The 22518-nt window shown below is 49.8% G+C and overlaps 2 protein-coding genes across 3 annotated transcripts; one reads left to right on the forward strand and one right to left on the reverse strand.

Annotated features, from left to right (window-relative positions):
* Positions 1-848: 848 nt before the first annotated feature.
* Positions 849-6063, reverse strand: LOC137315698 (zinc finger protein 16-like). The gene is made up of 2 exons (XM_067980212.1): positions 5288-6063; positions 849-1668 (listed from the first exon to the last, which is right to left on the reverse strand). Exons 1-2 carry the CDS (start codon positions 5959-5961, stop codon positions 1071-1073), a joined length of 1272 nt encoding a protein of 423 aa, XP_067836313.1. The 5' UTR covers positions 5962-6063; the 3' UTR covers positions 849-1070.
* A 4282-nt stretch (positions 6064-10345) lies between these two features.
* Positions 10346-18322, forward strand: LOC137315690 (zinc finger protein 551-like). Of its 2 annotated transcripts, none has more exons than XM_067980200.1 (2): positions 10346-10409; positions 16548-18322. In XM_067980200.1, exon 2 carries the CDS (start codon positions 17277-17279, stop codon positions 18213-18215), a length of 939 nt encoding a protein of 312 aa, XP_067836301.1. In that variant the 5' UTR covers positions 10346-10409; positions 16548-17276; the 3' UTR covers positions 18216-18322. The 2 variants fall into 2 exon arrangements, with proteins under 2 accessions (XP_067836301.1, XP_067836300.1); XM_067980199.1 differs by having other exon boundaries at positions 10348-10409; positions 16520-18322.
* The last annotated feature ends 4196 nt before the right edge of the window (positions 18323-22518 follow it).

The raw sequence follows: 22518 nt of genomic DNA on the forward strand, positions 1-22518 counted from the left end.
AAATTACAGAAACATTAGTCATAGTTTCACAAAGCTCTCTGGACTCGGGAATTGTGCCTTTGGATATGAAAATATCACTCCAATATTTAAGAAAGGAGGAACAGAGAGAAAAGGAAACGACAGATCTGTCAGTTTAACGTCAGGAGTGGGGAAGTTACTGGAATCTATCACCAGAGACAGAATGATTGAGGACTTGAACAAGTCTGAGCTGATCCCAGAGAGTCAGTGTGGATTTGTGAAGGGTGGGTCATGTCTGACTAATCTAGATGAGTTTTTTGAGGTCACTAACAGGCTGGACAGGGAGTGTCGATGAACATTGTCTATGTGGACTTCCAGAAGGCATTTGATAGGGTTCAGCAAAAGAGATTATTCGCAAAAATAAAAGTGCACAAAATTGAAAGTGACCTTGTGACTTGAGTTGGGAGGTGGGAGACAGAGAGTGGGGATAAAGGGAACGTTCTTTGATTGGTGGGATGTGACAAGTGGTGTTCCCCAGGGATCTGGACTGGGGTCTCAGCTTTTCACCATATTTATCAACAACTTGGATGAAGGAAGAGAGAGTTTTATATCCAAGTTTCCAGATGACACTAAGTTCGGAGACACAGTAAGTTGTGTGGATGGGAGCAGGAAGTTACAAAGGTACAGATTAAGTGAGTGGACAAAACTGTGGCAGATGGAGTTCAGTGTGGGGAAGTGTGAGATCATCCACTTTGGATACAAGAAGGAAACATTGGAGTATTTTCTGAAAGTGAGAGACTGGGAACTGTGGAGCAGCAAAGGGATTTGGGGGTCCATGTCCACAAATCACTAAAAGCTTGTGCCCAGATACAAAAAGTAATCACAAAGACTAATGGAATGTTGGCCTTTATCTCGAGGCTGGAATACAAAGGGGAGGAATTTATGCTTCAGTTCCACAGAGCCTGGGTCAGAGCCCCTCTGGAGTACATATATCCAGAATATTAAACTCCAGCCCAGTTCTGAGGGTTATTTACATCAGAAACAAACCCCAACTGTCAGAATGAACATGGTTCAGTCCTGGATGTGATTAACAGCAGAATGCAACCCCCGCATCACAGGTGAACTCGCTGGTGTGTCAGTAGGTGGGATGAACGAGTGAATCCCTTCCCACACACGGAGCAGGTGAACGGCCTCGCCCCAGTGTGAACTCGCTGGTGTTGCAGCAGGTGTGACGACTGAGTGAATCCCTTCCCACACACAGAGCAGGTGAACGGCCTCTCCCCCGTGTGAGTACGTTGGTGTCTCAGCAGGTTGGATGAACAAGTGAATCCCTTCCCACACACGGAGCAGGTGAACGGCCTCTCCCCAGTGTGAACTTGCCGGTGTTGCAGCAGCTTGGAAGACTCAGTGAATCCCTTCCCACACACGGAGCAGGTGAACGGCCTCTCCCCAGTGTGAACTTGCTGGTGTTGCAGCAGCTTGGAAGACTCAGTGAATCCCTTCCCACACACGGAGCAGGTGAACGGCCTCTCCCCAGTGTGAATTCGCTGGTGTGTCAGCAGGTGGGATGATTTAATTAATCCCTTCCCACACACGGAGCAGGTGAACGGCCTTTCCCCAGTGTGACTGCGTTGATGAGTTTCCAGGTGGGATGGGTAATTGAATCCCTTCCCACACACTGAGCAGGTGAACGGCATCTCCCCAGTGTGACTGCGTCGATGAGATGCGAGCCGGGAGTGGTAACTGAATCCCTTCCCACAGTCCCCACATTTCCACCGTTTCTCCATGAGCCGGGTGTCCTTGTGTTTCTCCAGGTTGGACGATCAGTTGAAGCCTCGTCCACACACAGAACACGTGGACGGTTTCTCCCCGCTGTGAATGGTGCGATGTTTTTTCAGACTGTGTAACTGGTTAAAGCTCTTTCCACACTCAGTGCACTGGAACACTCTCACTCGGGTGTGTGTGTCTTGGTGATTTTCCACTCACACTGATGTTTGAAATCTTTTCCCACAGACAGAACAGACAAACATTTCTCGTTCCACATTCAAAGGTCGATGATATTCAGGTCCTGATGAATCGAGTGACTCGGTCAGATTTTGACGTGATATTTGGTTTGAGTTTCCCGTCTGCAAATCCTCCCCTTCTAATACCCTGTAAAAGGAGTTTACAAAAGTCATCACTGTAAATACAGGATAGAAATTCAGAACAGACAATTCTCATTTCTATGGAACATTCTTCCCGCTCATTCCCCCAGACTGTAAATCCCCGTCCCACACACTCTCCCTCCTCCCTGTGCTGAAATCCAAACCCATCGCACCATCTCCATCATTTCTTCCCTCCACTCCCAGTTTCCTCCCTCCCTCTACTCTGGTCGGGTTCAGTTCTCCACCCCCTGGGAGCAGAGTGAGAGGAAAATAAATGAGGCACAGGGACCCTGAAGCCCCGCCCACTCTTTGTTCCCAGTCACTGGGACCCTGAAGCCCCGCCCACTCTTTGTTCCCGGTCACTGGGGCCCTGAAGCCCCGCCCACTCTTTGTTCACAGTCACTTGGACCCTGAAGCCCCGCCCACTCTTTGTTCACCGTCACAGGGACCCTGAAGCCCCGCCCACTCTTTGTTCCTGGTCACAGGGACCCTGAAGCCCCGCCCACTCTTTGTTCCCGGTCACTGGGACCCTGAAGCCCCGCCCACTCTTTGTTCCCCGTCACAGGGACACTGAAGCCCCGCCCACTCCGTTCCGAACAAAAATGGCCGCGCATGCGCCGTGATCCCTGACTTTGACCAAGATGGCGGCCAGTTCCCCGCTCACCCGCCGGTCGGGCCTGTCACCGCGGTGTAAACACGGGGCCTGTGGGCTCTTATTCGGTGCCTGAGGCCTACACCTGGTGTTTATGAAGCTTCCCTGCCCACCCCCACATCCAATTCCTCCCCGGCGCCCACCGTCTCCTACCGGATCCCGACCCGCCTGTTCCCTCAGTCCCTCTCCACCACTCGCACCGCGCATGCTCAGAGCACAGCCCAGTCCCGCGCCTGCGCACTGGGCTCCTGTCGTCACTGATAGGGCACTTTCTGGGCCGCGGGGGATTCTGGGTAAACTCTCCGCCATTGAAGGTCCGAATCGGTGAACAGAAATTTCGTCATCGCATCGAGATTGGGGCCGGAGGGACAACAAACGTTAAACAAAATCAATCAATAAATTATACAGAAACCCGAGTGCCCGGGCCCTCAGACAGGGAGCGAAGTTCACCGGTCGCCACTTTTCCTTCACCAACTCGCACCTCAGGCCCCGCCCAGTCTGGTTCAATTGATCAATGTTTTCCAACTGTGTTTTCCAACTCGAGTTCAGGCCTGTCATTCTCAGAGAAACTTCGAGGCCTCATTTTTTCTGTGTGCTGTGAGGACCGATATCGATCATCTTGATCTATTTCTAGTTTAATAAGTTTTACTGAATGTGGCCCAGGCCAAGTTTCAGGAGATTGGATCAGGCCCACCATAGAAAATGATTTTGAACCCCCTGAGATAGACAATGTGAACCGGATTATCCTCGTCCACTGACCCAGCAACTTCTTCAAAAAACACCCCTGAGATAGACAATGTGAACCGGATTATCCTCATCCACTGACCCAGCAACTTCTTCAAAAAACACCCCTGAGACAGACAATGTGAACCGGATTATCCTCATCCACTGACCCAGCAACTTCTTCAAAAAACACCCGAGATAGACAATGTGAACCGGATTATCCTCATCCACTGACCCAGCAACTTCTTCAAAAAACACCCGAGACAGACAATGTGAACCGGATTATCCTCATCCAGTGACCCAGCAACTTCTTCAAAAAACACCCGAGATAGACAATGTGAACCGGATTATCCTCATCCACTGACCCAGCAACTTCTTCAAAAAACACCCGAGACAGACAATGTGAACCGGATTATCCTCATCCAGTGACCCAGCAAGTTCTTCAAAAAACACCCGAGATAGACAATGTGAACCGGATTATCCTCATCCACTGACCCAGCAACTTTTTCAAAAACACCCGAGATAGACAATGTGAACCGGATTATCCTCATCCACTGACCCAGCAACTTCTTCAAAAAACACCCGAGATAGACACTGCATGAAAGCATGGGGGAATCAGAGTCAATTCTAATTTTCAAAAGGGAATTGGATAAATACTTGAATAGGATAAATTTGCAGGATAAAGGGCATGAGAATGGGACCAATTGGATAGCTCTTTCTTAAAGCTGTCACAGGCATGATGGGCCTTATGGCTTACTTCTGTGCTGTATCATTCAATGATTCTATGATAAAGGGCCAGACACTGCTTCATCCTTCACTAACAGGGTCCCTATTAACAGTCGCTCCCTTCTGTATTCAGTGCAGTGAATGGAAACCTGTCTATTTTAATGAGTTCAGCCTTTCTAAAATCTCTCACAATTTTCGAAGACCCATTTGACTCACTTGTTTCATTTTGAAAGACTTCTGATTTTTCCACTGTGTGTCGACGTTTTTGTTTAAAGGTGGAATGACATTTGTTTCAAAATATTCTGTTCTAACCCCCGGCCCAGTTTAAAACCCTCTGCACTACTGACCAGGAAAATCAAAAGTCCAATCCTTGATCTCAGCCAAGGCAGCAGTTCAGGGGCTGGAATTGGCCTCAGTACCACTGGGCTAAATAAGAGTAACCCTGCTCTCGATGGAGATCCAGTGACCTCAACTGGGAAATTTATGGATGTCACTTGAGGGCAGGACTGGACTCGACCGTGATGCCTACCACAGTGGATAATCCTGCTGTCACTCACTGTGTGGGCTCATGTATAAATGTTCCCTTACTGTTAGATTATTAACTAAGTCTGGCTCATTACTCATTACTGAATCGAATCCACCCTCCTTAAAACCTACCTCTTTGACCAATCTCTTTATGTGGTTCAGTGTCAAATTTTGTTTGTTAATCGCTCCTGTGAAGGGCTTGGGACGTTTTACTGTGTTAACGGCGCTGGATAAATGGGTCAATAAAACAGGGAACTCTTGGAAACACAATGCAGGTCCTTCTTTATCTGGACAGCAAATCACTGCTGTCGTGTTGTACCAGCAGTTAACATAAGAACATAAGAAACAGGAGCAGGAGTAGGCCATACGGCCCCTCGAGCCTGCTCCACCATTCAATAAGATCGTGGCTGACCTTCCACCTCCTTTAATATGTATCCAGAATATTAAACTCCAGCCCAGTTATCGGGTTTATTAACATCAGAGACAAACCCCAACTGTCAGAATGAACATGGTTCAGTCCTGGATGTGATTAACAGCAGAATCCAACCCCGGAAGTCACAGGTGAACTCGCTGGTGTGTCAGAAGGTGGGATGAACGAGTGAATCCCTTCCCACACACGGAGCAGGTGAACGGCCTCTCCTCAGTGTGACTGCGTCGATGATGTGTCAGCAGTTCCCATTTGCTCTTAAAGCTCTTCCCACAGTCAGAACATTTAAACGGTCTCTTATCAGTGTGAACAAGTTGGTGTGTCAGTAGGTGCTGTGACTGAATGAATCCCTTTCCACACATGGAGCAGGTGAACGGTCTCTCCCCAGTGTGAGCACGCTGGTGGGCAATGAGAGTGGATGACTGCCTGAACTTCTTCCCGCAGTGAGAGCAACTGAACGGTCTCTCGTCAGTGTGAATTCGCTGGTGTCCAATCAGTCCCTCCGAGCTTTTAAACCTGTTCCCACAGTCAGAGCATTTTAAAGGTCTCTCCGCAGTGTGAATAAGCTGGTGTGTTCGGAGGGCGGATGACTCAGTGAATCCCTTCCCACACAGAGAGCAAGTGAACGGCCTCTCCCCAGTGTGACTGTGGTGATGAGTTTCCAGCTGGGACGGATAATTGAATCCCTTCCCACACACGGAGCAGTTGAACGTCCTCTCCCCGGTGTGACTGCGTCGATGAGTTTCCAGCTGGGATGGGTAATTGAATCCCTTCCCACAGTCCCCACATTTCCACGGTTTCTCCATGGTCCGGGTGTCCTTGTGTCTCTCCAGGTTGGACGATCAGTTGAAGCCTCGTCCACACACAGAACACGTGGACGGTTTCTCCCCGCTGTGAATGGTGCGATGTTTTTTCAGGCTATGGAACTGGTGAAAGCTCTTTCCACACTCAGTGCACTGGAACACTCTCACTCGGGTCTGAGAGTCTCGGTGATTTTCCAGTCACACTGATGTTTGAAATCTTTTCCGACAGACAGAACAGACAAACATTTCTCCTTCCACATTCAAAGGCCGATGATATTCAGGTCCTGATGAATCGAGGGACTCGGTCAGATCTTGACTTGATGTTTGGTTTGAGTTTCCCGTCTGCAAATCCTCCCCTTCTAATACCCTGTGAAAGGAGTTCACAAAAGTCATCAATGTAAACACAGGATAGAAATTCAGAACAGGCAATTCTAGTTTTTCTGGATCATTTTTTCATCTTTTGAGCCTCAAAAGCTGCAAATCCCCGTCCCACACACTCTCCCTCCTCCCTGTGATGAAATCTGAACCCATTGCACCATCTCCAACATTTTTTCCTCTGCTCTGCTGGGTTCAGTTCCACACTCACTGGTTACCCTCTCTCTCCTCCCCTGAAGGTGCTGACTCTGACTGGGTTCAGTTCTACACTCACTGGTTCCCCTCTCTCTCCTCCCCTGAAGGTGCTGACTGTCCTTCCCGTATCCTAACTCGCACCAAGTCCCATTCACCCATCACCCTTGTGCTCACTGTCCTACAGTCCAGCAACGCCTCATATTTAAATTCCTCATCCTTGTGTCCAAATCCATCCATGGCCCTTGCCCCTCCCAATCTCTGTAACCTCCTCCATGGCCCTCGCCCATCCCCTATCTCTGTCACCCCCTCCGACCCTCCCCTATCTCTGGAACCTCCTCCGACCCTCCCCTGTCTCTGTAACCTCCTCCAGCCCTCCGCTCCTCCCCTATCTCTGTAACCTCCTCCAGCCCTCCGACCCTCCCCTATCTCTGTAACCTCCTCCAGCCCTCCGACCCTCCCCTATCTCTGTAACCTCCTCCAGCCCTCCGACCCTCCCCTGTCTCTGTAACCTCCTCCAGCTCTCCGACCTTCCCCATCTCTGTGACCTCCTCCATGTCCCTCCGACCCTCCCCTATCTCTGTAACCTCCTCCGACCCTCCCCTGTCTCTGTAACCTCCTCCGACCCTCCCCTGTCTCTTTAACCTCCTCCGACCCTCCCCTGTCTCTGTAACCTTCTCCAGCCCTCCGACCCTCCCCTATCTCTGTGACCTCCTCCATGTCCCTCTGACCCTCCCCTATCTCTGTAACCTCCTCCGACCCTCCCCTATCTCTGGAACCTCCTCCGACCCTCCCCTGTCTCTGTAACCTCCTCCAGCCCTCCGCCCCTCCCCTATCTCTGTAACCTTCTCCAGCCCTCCGTCCCTCCCCTATCTCTGTAACCTCCTCCAGCCCTCCGACCCTCCCCTATCTCTGCAACCTCCTCCAGCCCTCCGACCCTCCCCTATCTCTGTAACCTCCTCCAGCCTTCCGCCCCTCCCCTGTCTCTGTAACCTCCTCCAGCTCTCCGACCTTCACCATCTCTGTGACCTCCTCCATGTCCCCCCGACCCTCCCCTGTCTCTGTAACCTCCTCCGACCCTCCCCTGTCTCTGTAACCTCATCCGACCCTCCCCTGTCTCTGTAACCTTCTCCAGCCCTCCGACCCTCCCCTATCTCTGTGACCTCCTCCATGTCCCTCTGACCCTCCCCTATCTCTGTAACCTCCTCCGAACCTCCCCTATCTCTGTAACATCCTCCGACCCTCCCCTATCTCTGTAACCTCCTCCGACCCTCACCTATCTCTGTAACCTCCTCCATGTCCCTCCGGCCCTCCCCTATCTCTGTAACCCCCTCCAGCCCTCCGCCCCTCCCCTATCTCTGAAACCTCCTCCAGCCCTCCGACCCTCCCAGATCTCTGCTCTCCTCCAATTCCGGCCTCTTGCTCCTCCCCCATTCCCTTCGCCCCACCATTGGGGGCCGTGCCTTCAGCTGTCTAAGCCCCAAGCTCTGGAATTCCCTCCCTGAACCTCTCTCCCTCTCTCTCCTCCTTCAAACCTCCCTCTTTGACCCAGCTTTCGGTGCCCTGTCCTAATCTCTCCTCATTCCTCTCTTCCCGCTCCTGTGAACCCTCTTGACCCATTTTGCTCCGTTAAAGGCGCGATCGAAATGCAAGTTGTTGTTGACTCTGCGGGTTCAGTTCGAGCGGAGATTGGGTCGGGCCCGATCCCGGGAAGCGCCGGGTAGTGGAGGGGGGATGATGCCGCCTGTTTTCTCTCGGGTCCTGGGCCCTACACTCGGTGTTTCTGGGCCCTGTGATCCCCGCCCTTTATGAACCCGCTCTCTCCACACCTCCTCTGACCTGCTCGAACCGCGCTCTCTGCCTCAGACCCTTCGGGCCGCGCATGCTCAGCTCACACTGACCAACAATCAGCCTCTCCTGCGCCGGCGCACTGGGCTCCTCTCAGATCGATAGGGGACATTCCGGCGCGCGGTGCAGTCTGGGGACGGACCGCCGCCATTGGAGCTCCGCCCCGACCCTCAGTTTCTCTGATGGGACTGAGATTGGGGGCGGGGGAAAAGCGCTTTTTTGGAGCAGCGGAGGGCGGAGCGGAAATAAAATAAAATAAAAATAAACCCGAGAGCCCGGGGCACGCTGGGAAATTGAGACCGCCATTAAACCGTCAGAAACACTCACAGCGCAGGCGCGCACCGCCTCGCCTCGAAAAAACTTTGGGAAATGTATTTTTCCCCAAATCTGTTAATAATTTAGTCTCATTACACATTGGAACTGACGGGCTGGATTGATGTTTATTTTCCAATTGCAGCTCAGGACCTTCAATCCCAGCGTCAACCCGGAGCAAATGCGCTCCCGACCAATAGGAAGAGCGGAGAGGGACTGGAGGACCGAGCGGGCGGTTGGTCCTCCAACCAATTGGAGTGTGTGAGGGGTGGGACTTGCGGCGGAGGGTCTGAGCCCGGATCTCGCTCCGTGTCTGGATCTCTGCCGAATTTTTGAAACTTGATTCATCTCAAGATAAAACTCCAGAAGAAAACTGGACCTTTCAGTTGTGGCTTTAAACAGATGAAACCCTGTGGTGTCGAGCAAACAGTTCAACATTTGTTAGTAAAATGACTCTGATGAAGTAATGGAGAGCCATGTATCCAAGTTTGCTGATGACACTGAGTAAAGAGGCACAGTAAATAGTGCAGATGGGAGCAGAAAGTTGCAAGGGGGCAATAATAGATTCAGTGAGTGGTCAAAACGGTGGCAGGTGGAGTTGAATGTGGGGAAATGTGAATTCACCCACTTTGAACCTAAGACAGAGATCAGAGTATTTACCAAACGGCAAGCAGCGAGAAACTGTGGAGGAGCAGAGAGATTTCGGGGTCCAAGTCCCGAAATCACTAAAAGCTAGTGGACAGTTACAAAAAATAATTTTAAAGGCTAAAGGAATGATGGCCTTCATCTCAAGGGGGCTGGAATATAAAGGGGTGGAAGTGATGTTACAGTTGTACAGAGCTCTGGTTAAACCCCATCTGGAGACTGCCTTCAGTTCTGGGCACTGCACCTCAGGGAGGATATACTGGCCTTGGAAGGGGTGCAGCACAGATTCACCAGAGTGATACTGACAGATTGCATAGACTGGGCTTGTTTTGAGTGGAGCTTGGAAGATTAAGGGGTGATCTAATCGAGGTGATTGAAGGATTTGATAGGGCAGATAGAGACAAACTACTTCCTCTGGTGGGGGAGTCCAGAACAAGGGGGCATAACCTTAAAATTAGAGCGAGGCCATTCAGGGGCGATGTCAGGAATCACTTCTTCGCACAAAGGGCAGTGGAAATCTGGAACTCTCTCCCTGAGAGCAGTCGAGGCTGGGGGTCAAGTGAAAATTTCAGATCTGAGATTGATAGATTTTTGATAGGCGAGGGTATTAAAGGTTATGGTACCAAGGCGGGTAGATGGAGTTAAGATACAGATCAGATATGATACAATTAAATGGCGGAACAGGTTGGAGGGGCTGAATGGCCTCCTCCTGTTCATAATGATTAAATGTTCCTAATCTCTGCACTAATGACAGAACGGACCGATTGTTAATAGGAGCTGCGTTAATGAAATCCCCTGACATTCAAAGATAAACGGGACTGTCCCTTTAACTATAAACAAAGGGGAGTGCCTGTCCCTTTAAATATCTGCCCCATTCCCACAGGCAGTGGGAGGAGGAACAGCGCGCGGTCTCATTCCGCCCAAAACCAGCGGGGCCTCGCGCGAGGGAGCAGCTCCATGAGGGGGCGGGGCCAGTGGGTGAGGGCGGGGCCTCGGCTCTGACGTCTCCAGGAGCCCAGCGCGCAGGCGCGGGAAAGGGTCCGCGCGGTCGCCAGACGGAGTCGGAGGGTCGGGAGCAGGTAGGTGGGGTGCCGGGGACAGGACACTCAGAAACCGGGCGGAGACCGCGCCCCACGGCTTATAAACATGGAGCGAGGCCGCAGGACCCGAGTCGGATCCTCTGATCCCGAGTGTGAGCAGCCGGACGGCAACTGCGGGATTTCTCCCCGGAGATAGGCCGGGTTACCGGGGGAACCGGCCGCCATCTTAGTACAGGAGTATAGGAGCGTCACTGCGCATGCGCGGCCATCTTGGTACAGGATGTGGTAGCGTCACGGCGCATGCGCGGCCACCTTGGTACAGGTACAGAGTGGGCGGGGCTTCAGGATATTTCACTCAGAATCTCAACCCGTGCTGTACCTGCCCCGGGAGTGTTTGATGGGACAGTGTAGAGGGAGCTTTACTCTGTATCGAACCCGTGCTGCACCTGCCCCGGGAGTGTTTGATGGGACAGTGTAGAGGGAGCTTTACTCTGTATCTAACCCGTGCTGCACCTGCCCCGGGAGTGTTTGATGGGACAGTGGAGAGGGAGCTTTACTCTGTATCTAACCCGTGCTGTACCTGCCCCGGGAGTGTTTGATGGGACAGTGCAGAGGGAGCTTTACTCTGTATCTAACCCTGTACCTGCCCCGGGAGTGTTTGATGGGACAGTGCAGAGGGAGCTTTACTCTGTATCTAACCCGTGCTGCACCTGCCCCGGGAGTGTTTGATGGGACAGTGTAGAGGGAGCTTTACTCTGTATCTAACCCGTGCTGCACCTGCCCCGGGAGTGTTTGATGGGACAGTGGAGAGGGAGCTTTACTCTGTATCTAACCCGTGCTGTACCTGCCCCGGGAGTGTTTGATGGGACAGTGTAGAGGGAGCTTTACTCTGTATCTAACCCGTGCTGTCCCTGCCCCGGGAGTGTTTGATGGGACAGTGCAGAGGGAGCTTTACTCTGTATCTAACCCGTGCTGTACCTGCCCCGGGAGTGTTTGATGGGACAGTGTAGAGAGAGCTTTACTCTGTATCGAACCCGTGCTGTACCTGCCCCGGGAGTGTTTGATGGGACAGTGTAGAGGGAGCTTTACTCTGTATCTAACCCGTGCTGTCCCTGCCCCGGGAGTGTTTGATGGGACAGTGCAGAGGGAGCTTTACTCTGTATCTAACCCGTGCTGTACTTGCCCCGGGAGTGTTTGATGGGACAGTGTAGAGGGAGCTTTACTCTGTATCTAACCCGTGCTGTCCCTGCCCTGGGAGTGTTTGATGGGACAGTGTAGAGGGAGCTTTACTCTGTATCTAACCCGTGCTGTACCTGCCCCGGGAGTGTTTGATGGGACAGTGTAGAGGGAGCTTTACTCTGTATCCAACCCGTGCTGTACCTGCCCTGGCAGTGTTTGATGGGACAGTGTGGAGGGAGCTTTACTCTGTACGTAACCCGTGCTGTCCCTGCCCTGGGAGTGTTTGATGGGACAGTGTAGAGGGAGCTTTACTCTGTATCTCACCCGTGCTGTGCCTGCCCCGGGAGTTTTTGATGGGACAGTGTAGAGGGAGCTTTACTCTGTATCTGACCCGTGCTGTACCTGCCCTGGGAGTGTTTGATGGGACAGTGTAGAGGGAGCTTTACTCTGTCCGTAACCCGTGCTGTCCCTGCACTGGGAGTGTTTGATGGGACAGTGTAAAGGGAGCTTTACTCTGTATCTAACCCGTGCTGTACCTGCCCCGGGAGTGTTTGATGGGACAGTGCAGAGGGAGCTTTACTCTGTACGTAACCCATGCTGTACCTGCCCTGGGAGTGTTTGATGGGACAGTGTAGAGGGAGCTTTACTCTGTACCTAACCCGAGCTGTACCTGCCCTGGGAATGTTTGATGGGACAGTGGAGAGGGAGCTTTACTCTGTATCTAACCCGTGCTGTACCTGCCCCGGGAGTGTTTGATGGGACAGTTTAGAGGGAGCTTTACTCTGTATCTAACCCGTGCTGTCCCTGCCCCGGGAGTGTTTGATGGGACAGTGCAGAGGGAGTTTTACCCAGAATTTCAACCCATGCTGTCCCTGCCCTGGGTGTGTTTGATGGGACAGTGCAGAGGGAGCTTTACTCGGGATCTAACCCGTGCTGCACCTGCCCTGGGAGTGTTTTGGACAATGTGGAGGGTGCTTTGCTCTGCATCTACCCCGTGCTGCACCTGTCCTGGCAGTGTGAGACGGCACATTGTCGAGGGAGCTTTACTCTGTATCTAACCCGTGCTGTACCTGCCCCGGGAGTGTTTGATGGGACAGTGTAGAGGGAGCTTTACTCTGTATCTAACCCGTGCTGTACCTGCCCTGGGAGTGTTTGATGGGACAGTGTGGAGGGAGCTTTACTCTGTATCTAACCCGTGCTGTACCTGCCCTGGGAGTGTTTGATGGGACAGTGTAGAGGGAGCTTTACTCTGTACGTAACCCGTGCTGTCACTGCCCTGGGAGTGTTTGATGGGACAGTGTCGAGGGAGCTTTACTCTGTATCTAACCCGTGCTGTCCCTGCCCCGGGAGTGTTTGATGGGACAGTGTGGAGGGAGTTTTACCCAGAATCTCAACCCATGCTGTCCCTGCCCTGTGATTGTTTGATGGGACAGTGCAGAGGGAGCTTTACCCTGTATCTAACCCATGCTGGACCTGCCCCGGGAGTGTTGGATGAGACAGTGCAGAGGGAGCTTTATTCTGTATCTAACCCGTGCTGTACCATCCCCGGGAGTGTTTGATGGGACAGTGTGGAGGGAGCTTTACTCTGTATCGAACCCGTGCTGTCCCTGCCCTGGGAGTGTTTGATGGGACAGTGTCGAGGGAGCTTTACTCTGTATCTAACCCGTGCTGTCTCTGCCCTGGGAGTGTTTGGTGGGACAATGTAGAGGGAGCTTTACTCGATATCTATTCCGTGCTGTCGCTTCCACGGGAGTGTTTGATGGGACAGTGCAGAGGGAGCTTTACTCGGTATCTATTCCGTGCTGTCGCAGCCCTGGGAGTGTTTGATGGAACATTGCAGAGGGAACTTTACACTCTATCTCACCTTATTGTACCTGCCCCGGGAGTGTTTGACGGGACAGTGTCGAGGGAGCTTTACCCTGTATCTAAACTGTGCTGTTCCTGCCCCGGGAGTGTTTTGGACACTGTGGAGGGACCTTGACTCTGCACCTAACCCGTGTTGTACCTTCCCGGGACTGTTTGATGGGACAATGTGGAGTGAGCTTTGCTCTGTATCTCACCCGTGCTGTAACTGCCCCGGGAGTGTTTGATGGGACACTGCAGAGGGAGCTTTACTCTGCACATAACCCGTGCAGTCCCTGCCCTGGGAGTGTTTGATGGGACAGTGTAGAGGGATCTTTACTCGGTATCTGACCAATGCTTTAACTGCCGCGGGAGTGTTTGATGGGACATTGTAGAGGGAGCTTTACCCTCTATCTAACCTGTGCTGTGTCTGCCCTGGGAGTGTTTGATGAGACAGTGTCAAGGGAGCTTTACTCTCGATCTAACCTGTGCTGTCCCTGCCCTGGGAGTGTTTGGGACAGTGCAGAGGGTGTTTTACTCTGTATCTAATCCGTGCTGTACCTGCCCTGGGAGTGTTTGGGACAGTGTGCAGCAATAAATAACCAATGATTAACACTATTCACCCCTATTTATTAAAATCTGGGATATAGTTTCTGAACAGCTTCATCAACGGAGCCTCTCACTTTTCCTCTCCCTATTCTTCTTCCCAAAATGTATCACTTCACATTTCTCTGCATTAAATTTCATCTGCCATCTATCTGTCCAATTTATTATCCAGTGTCCGTGACACTGAAGCCACTTCCAGTCCTCTTCACAGTTCCCCACACTACCTATCTTGGTGGCATTTGAATTATCTGGAGATTTTCATCTTGTGCCCTATATACCCGAGCCCAGATCATTTCCCTGTATTGAGAAGAGCAATGGTCCCAACACTGACCCTGGGGGACACCACTGTTCACATCCCTCCAGTCTGAACAATATACATTATCCACGACTCTCTGTTTTCTGCCCTTTCCCCAACTTCCTGTCCACGCTGCCCCACTCCCTTCAATTCCGTGAACCTTAATTTTTCAACAAGCCTCCTGTGCGGCACCTTCTCAAACACCTTTAGACAATCCATCTACACAACACCCACTGAATTCCCTTCATCACCACACTGTGTTATTCCTCAAATAATCCCTGCTGTCTGTCCTGAATTCACCCATTTCACGAACAAATGTTGAAATGTTTGCTCCACCCCACAGGGTTCCATCTGTTTAAAGCCTCACAGAGAGAGGTGGGAGAGGCCCATTGTTGGACAGTGTGAGCTGAGGGGTGGGGGAGGCCCATTGTTGGACAGTGTGAGCTGAGGGGTGGGAGAGGCCCATTGTTGGACAGTGTGAGCTGAGGGGTGGGAGAGGCCCATTGTTGGACAGTGTGAGCTGAGGGGTGGGAGAGGCCCATTGTTGGACAGTGTGAGCTGAGCAGGCGCAGGAGACGCAGACTTCAGTGAACACTGAGTGCCCCACAGACCCCAATATAAAACAGTGAACATTATCCCCCCCAGACCCCAATATAAAACAGTGAACATTATCCCCCCCAGACCCCAATATAAAACAGTGAACATTATCCCCCCAGACCCCAATATAAAACAGGAAACATTATCCCCCCAGATCCCAATATAAAACAGTGAACATTATCCCCCCAGACCCCAATATAAAACAGGAAAAATTATCCCCCCAGACCCCAATATAAAACAGTTGACATTATCCCCCCAGACCCCAACATAAAACAGGAAACATTATCCCCCCAGACCCCAATATAAAACAGTGAACATTATCCCCCCCAGACCCCAATATAAAACAGTGAACATTATCCCCCCAGACCCCAATATAAAACAGGAAACATTATCCCCCCAGATCCCAATATAAAACAGCGAACATTATCCCCAGACCCCAATAGAAAACAGCGAACATTATCCCCCCCCCAGACCCCAATATAAAACAGTGGACATTATCCCCCCCAGACCCCAATATAAAACAGTGAACATTATCCCCCCCAGACCCCAATATAAAACAGTGAACATTATCCCCCCAGACCCCAATATAAAACAGTGAACATTATCCCCCCCAGACCCCAATATAAAACAATGAACATTATCCCCCCCAGACCCCAATATAAAACAGTGAACATTATCCCCCCCAGACCCCAATATAAAACAATGAACATTATCCCCCCAGACCCCAATATAAAACAATGAACATTATCCCCCCCAGACCCCAATATAAAACAGTGAACATTATCCCCCCCAGACCCCAATATTAAACAGTGAACATTATCCCCCCAGACCCCAATATAAAACAGTGAACATTATCCCTCCCAGACCTCAATATAAAACAGTGAATATTATCCCCCCAGACCCCAATATAAAACAATGAACATTATCCCCCCCAGACCCCAATATAAAACAGTGGACATTATCCCCCCCAGACCCCAATATAAAACAATGAACATTATCCCCCCAGACCCCAATATAAAACAATGAACATTATCCCCCCAGACCCCAATATAAAACAATGAACATTATCCCCCCCAGACCCCAATATAAAACAGTGGACATTATCCCCCCCAGACCCCAATATAAAACAGTGAACATTATCCCCCCCAGACCCCAATATAAAACAGTGAACATTATCCCCCCAAACCCCTCCCCCCAGACCCAAATGACGACGGATCAGGGAACGTCTGGAAAGGAAGTTGGAATGGTAACTGGTCAGAGAGCTTCTCTTTGATAGAGAAATCGGCGTGTGTCAGTGAATATAAGAAGGAAAAATGGAGATGGGTCAAGGAGAGCCCATCACCAAAATTGGGAGATGTTGTGGAAGAGGGGGAGAGAACTTCACGGGGAGGGAGAGAGGGGAACCAGTGAGTGCAGAACTGAACCCAGTCAGAGTCAACACCTTCAGAGGGAGGGAGAGAAAACTCAGATGGAATGAAATATGTTGGGGATGGTGCGATGGGTTTGGATTTCAGCACAGGGAGGAGGGAGAGTGTGTGGGACGGGGATTTACAGTCTGGGGGAATGAGCGGGAAGAATATTCTGTCGAAACTAGAATTGTCTGTTCTGAATTTCTATCCTGTATTTACAGTGAGGACTTTTGTAAACTCCTTTTACAGGGGATTGGAAGGTGAGGATTCACAGACGGGAAAATCAAACCAAACCTCAAGTCAATCTGACCGAGTCACTCGATTCATCAGGACCTGAATATCATCGACCTTTGAATGTTGAAGGAGAAATGTTTGTCTGTTCTGTCTGTGGGAAAAGATCAAACTTCATTGTGACTGGAAAATCACTGAGTCACACACACCCGAGTGAGAGTGTTCCAATGCACTGAGTGTGGAAAGAGCTTTACCCAGTGACACAGCCTGAAAAAACATCGCACCATTTACAGCGGGGAGAAACCGTCCACGTGTTCTGTGTGTGGACGAGGCTTCAACTGATCGTCCAACCTGGAGAGACACAAGGACACCCGGACCACAGAGAAACCGTGGAAATGTGGGGACTGTGGGAAGGGATTCAATTACCCATCCCAGCTGGAAACTCATCGACGCAGTCACACTGGGGAGAGGCCGTTTATCTGCTCCTCATATGGGAAGGGATTCACTCAGTCATCCACTCTGCTGAGACACCACCGATTTCAAACTGGGGAGAGGCCGTTCACCTGCTCCGTGTGTGGGAAAGGATTCACTTGTTCATCCAGCCTCATTTCACACCAACTTGTTCACAGTGATAAGAGAAATTTTAAATGTTCTGACTGTGAGAAGAGGTTTAAAAGCAGGAATGCTCTCCTGAGACACCAACGTACTCACACTGGGGAGAGACCGATTATCTGCTCCGTGTGTGGGATGGGATTCACTCAGTCATCCACCCTGCTGAGACACCAGCGAATTCACACCGGGGAGAGGCCGTTCACCTGCGCAGAGTGTGGGAAGGGATTCGCTCATTCAGCCGACCGACTGAGGCACCAGCGAGTTCACACTGGGGAGAGACCGTTCACCTGCTCCGTGTGTGGGAAAGGATTCACTTGTTCATCCAGTCTCATTGAACACCAACTTGTTCACAGTGATAAGAGACCTTTAAAATGTTCTGACTGTGGGAAGAGGTTTAAAAGCAGGAATGCTCTGCTGAGACACCAACGTACTCACACTGGGGAGAGGCCGTTTACCTGCTCCGCATGTGGGAAAGGATTCACTCGGTCATCCGCCCTGCTGATTCACCAGCGAGTTCACACTGGGGAGAGGCCGTTCACCTGCGCAGAGTGTGGGAAGGGATTCACTCAGTCATCCGCCCTGCTGATTCACCAGCGAGTTCACACTGGGGAGAGGCCGTTCACCTGCGCAGAGTGTGGGAAGGGATTCACTCAGTCATCCGCCCTGCTGATTCACCAGCGAGTTCACACGGGGGAGAGACCGTTCACCTGCTCTGTGTGTGGGAAGGGATTCACTTGTTCATCCAGTCTCATTGAACACCAACCTGTTCACACTGATAAGAGACCTTTTAAATGTTCTGACTGTGGGAAGAGCTTTAAAAGCACAAACGGACTGCTGACACACCAACGCACTCACAATGGGGAGAGACCGTTCACCTGCTCAGAGTGTGGGAAGGGATTCATTAAGTCATACAACCTGCTGATTCACCAGCGAGTTCACACTGGGGAGAGACCGTTCACCTGCTCTGTTTGTGGGAAGGGATTCACTCAGTCATCCAACCTGCAGTCACACCAGCGAGTTCACATGTTACCACAGGGGTTGGATTCTGCTGCTGTTAATCACATCCAGGACTGAACCATGTTCATTCTGACAGTTGGGGTTTGTTTCTGATAATAACCAATATAACTGGGCTGGAGTTTAATATTCTGTATCAGTCTCAAATAAATCAGCTTTCTTTTAAATACAGTGTACCATTGTTTAAAAAGGGAGAAAGGGATAGACTGAGTAATTACAGGCCAGTCAGCCGAACCTCGGTGGTGGCCAAATGATTGGAAACAATTCTGAGGGACAATATTAATTGTCATTTAGAAAGGCACGGATTAATCAAGGACAGTCAGCATGGATTTGTTCAGGGAATGTCGTGTCTGACGAAGTTGATTGACTCTTATGAGGAGGTAACGAGGAGGGTCGATGAGGGCAACGCATTTGATGTAGTATCCATGGATTTTAGCAAGTCTTCTGACAAGGTCCCACATGGCAGACTGGTCAAAAAAGTTAAATCCCTTGGGATCAAAGGGAAAGTGGCGAGTCGGATCCAAAATTGGCTCAGTGGCAGGAAGCAAAGGGTGATGGTTGACAGATGTTTTTGCAACTGGAAGGCTGTTTCCAGTGGGGTTCGTCAAGGCTCACTATTGGTCCCTTGCTTTTTGTGGTATATATTAATGATTTGCACTTGAATGTGGAGGACTTGATCAAGAAGTTTGCAGATGATACATAAATTGGCCGTGTGGTTGGGAGTGAGGAGGAAAGCTGTTGACTGCAGGAAGATATCAATGGACTGGTCAGGTGGGCAGAAAGGTGGCAAATGGAATTCAATCCAGAGAAGTGTGAGGTAATGCAATTGGGGAGGGCAAACAAGGCGAGTATCTGTCCATGACGGTATTGGTAGGAGTGACCACCGCACAGTCCTTGTGGAGCCAAGTCCCCTCTTCACACTGAGGACACCATCCAACGTGTTGTGTGGCACTGCCATCGTGCGAAATGGGATAGATTCAGAACAGATCTCGCTGCTCAAAACTGGGCATCCGTGAGGCGCTGTGGGCCATCAGCAGCAGCAGAATTGGAATCCAACACAATCTGTAACCTCATGGTGTTCATATTCCTCACTCGTATAAACATACGAATTAAGAGCAGGAGTAGGCCATTCGGCCCCTGGAGCCTGATCTGTCATTTGATAAGATCATGGCTGATCTGATTGTGACATCAACCCTACTTTCCCACCTACCTACTATAACATTTGACTCCCTTGATAATCAGGAATCTATCTAACTCGGCCTTTAAAATATTCAATGACCCTGCCTCCCCAGCTCTCTGGGGAAGGGAGTTCCACAGACTCACAACCTTCAGGGAAAAAAATTCTCCTCATCTCCGTCTTAAATGGGAGACCCCTTATTTTTAAACTGTGGCCCCTAGTTCTAGTCTCTCCCACAAGGGGAAACATCCTCTCAGCATCTATCCCTTCTAGTCCCCTCAGGATCTTATGTGTTTCAATAAGATCACCTCTCATCCTTCTAAACTCCAATGTATACAGGCCCAACTTGTCCAACCTTTCCTCATAAGATAACCCCCTCATCCCAGGAATCAGTCGAGTGAACCTTCTCTGAACCGCCTCCAAAGCAATTATGTCCTTTCTTAAATAAGGAGACCAAAACTGCGCACATTATTCTAGATGTGGTCTCACCAATGCCCTGAACAACTGTAGTAAAACATTTCCACTTTTATATTCCATTCCCCTTGTAGTAAATGAGAACATTCCATTTGCCTTCCTAATCACTTGCTGTACCTGCAGACTAACTTTCTGTGATTCATGTACTACGATACCCAGATCGCTCTGGACTTCAGAGTTCTTCAATCTCTCTCCATTTAAATAAAATACTGCTTTTCTATTCCTCTTGCCAAAGTGGACAAGTTCACATTTTCCCACATTATACTCCATCTGCCAAATTTTTGCTCACTCACTTAACCTATCGATATCCCTTTATAAACTCCTTATGTCCTCTTCACAACTTACTTTCCGAACTACCTTTGTCTCATTCTCAAATTTAGCAACAATACATTTGGTCCCTTCATCCAAATCATTGATATAGATTGTAAATAGTTGAGGCCCAAGCACTGATCCCTGTGGCACTCCACTTGTTACATCTTGCCAACCTGAAAATGACCCATTTATGCCGACTCTCTGTTTCCTGTGAGCTAACCAATCCTTTATCCATGCAAATATGTTACCCCCTTCACCATGAGTTCTTATTTTGTGTAGTCACCTTTGGTGTGGCACCTTGTCAAAAGCCTTCTGGATCTCCAAGCACACCACATCCACAGGGTCCCCTTTATCCACGTTGCTTGTTACTTTCTCAAAGAACTCTAATAAATTAGTCAAACACGATTTCCCTTTCACAAAGCCGTGTTGACTCTGCCTGATTGCATTGAGATTTTCTAAGTGCCCTGCTAGAACCTCCTTAATAATAGATTCTCGCATTTTCCCCATGACAGATGTTAAGCTAACTGGCCTGTAGTTTCCGGCTTTCTGTCTCCTTCCTTTCTTGAATAGAGGAGTATTTGCTATTTTCCAATCTGATGAGACCCTTCCAGAATCTAGGGAATTTTGGAAAATTAATACCAATGCACCAATTATCTCTGCAGCCATTTCTTTTAATACCCTCGGATAAAGTCCGTCAGGACCGAGGAACTTGTCAGCTTTTAGATCTAATATTTTTTTCAAAACCCTTTCCCTGGTGATTGTAAATGTTTTAAGTTCCTCCCTCCCTTTCACCTCTTGATCCACAATTATTTCTGGCATGTTATTTGTATCCTCTCCTGTGAAGACGGACGCAAAATATCTGTTCAATTCATCCACCATTTCCTTATTCTCCATTATTAATTCCCCAGACTCACTCTCTGGAGGACCAACATTCACTTTACTTACTCTTCTTTTTAAATACCTGTGGAAACTCTTACTATCTGTTATTATATTTCTAGCTCGCTTTCTCCAGTACTCCAATCTCTCCCTCATTATTCTTTTAGTCATTCTTTGCTGTTTTTTAATATTTTGACCAATCTTCTGACCTGTCACTAATCTTTGCGGAATTGTATGCTTTTTCATTCAATTTGATACTATCTTTAACTTCCTTAGTTGGACACGGATGGTACGTCCTTCCCCGAGAGTCTTTCTTTCTCACTGGAATGTATCTTTGCTGAGTGTTATGAAATATCCCATTAAATGTCTGCCACTGCATCTCTACTGACATATCCCTTAACCTCAGTTCCCAGTTCACAAGTCAGGAGTGTGATGGAATACTCTCCACTTGCCTGGACGAGTGCAGCTCCAACAACACTCAAGAAGCTCGACACCATCCAGGACAAAGCAGCCCGCTTGATTGGCATCTCATCCACCACCCTAAACATTCACTCCCTTCACCACTGGCACATTGTGGCTGCAGTGTGTACCATCCACAGGATGCACTGCAGCAACTCGCCAAGGCTTCTTCGACAGCACCTCCCAATCCCATGACCTCTACCACCTGGAAGGACAAGAGCAGCAGGCACATGGGAACAACACCAGCTGCACGTTCCCCTCCAAGTCACACACCATTCCGACTTGGAAATATATCGCTGTTCCTTCATCGTCGCTGCGTCAAAATCCTAGAACTCCCTTCCTAGCTGCACTGTAGGAGAACCTTCACCACATGGACTGCATGGTTCAAGAAGGCGGCTCACCACCACCTTCTCAAGGGCAATTAGGTATGGGCAATAAATGCTGGCCCTCCAGCGACACCCACATCCCATGAACGAATGAAAAATACCTAACTCACACATACAAACAACACACATGCTACAAACGGTCAGAAATTACACACATACAAACAACACAGGCAGATTACACACAGACACAAACTGTAAACAAACAAACACAGACACAAACTACACACACAAATACGACACACTACACACAGACATATTAGACACACAAACTACACATAGTACACACACACGACACACAGACACAAATTACACACTCAAACTACACACAAACAACACACATTCGACACACAGAAGGAAATTACAAGCATGCTCCACACAGATACAACCGACTGAAGACAATTTACACACGCAGGCAGACATTTTCCGACTGCACCCTCTGCACTGTATAAAGAGATTCTAACCTTGGGACTGTACACGGGGATTCTAACCCTTGGACTGTACATGGGGATTCCAACCCTGGGACTGTACACGGGGATTCTAACCCTGGGACTGTACACGGGGATTCTAACACTGGGACTGTACATGGGGATCGTGGCAAATGGAATTCAATGTAGACAAATGTGAGGTCATCCACTTTGGATCAAGAAAGGATCGAACAGGGTACTTTCTAAATGGTAAA

This window comes from Heptranchias perlo, unplaced genomic scaffold, assembly GCF_035084215.1.
Source record: "Heptranchias perlo isolate sHepPer1 unplaced genomic scaffold, sHepPer1.hap1 HAP1_SCAFFOLD_56, whole genome shotgun sequence".
NCBI classification, from domain to species: Eukaryota; Metazoa; Chordata; class Chondrichthyes; order Hexanchiformes; family Hexanchidae; genus Heptranchias; species Heptranchias perlo.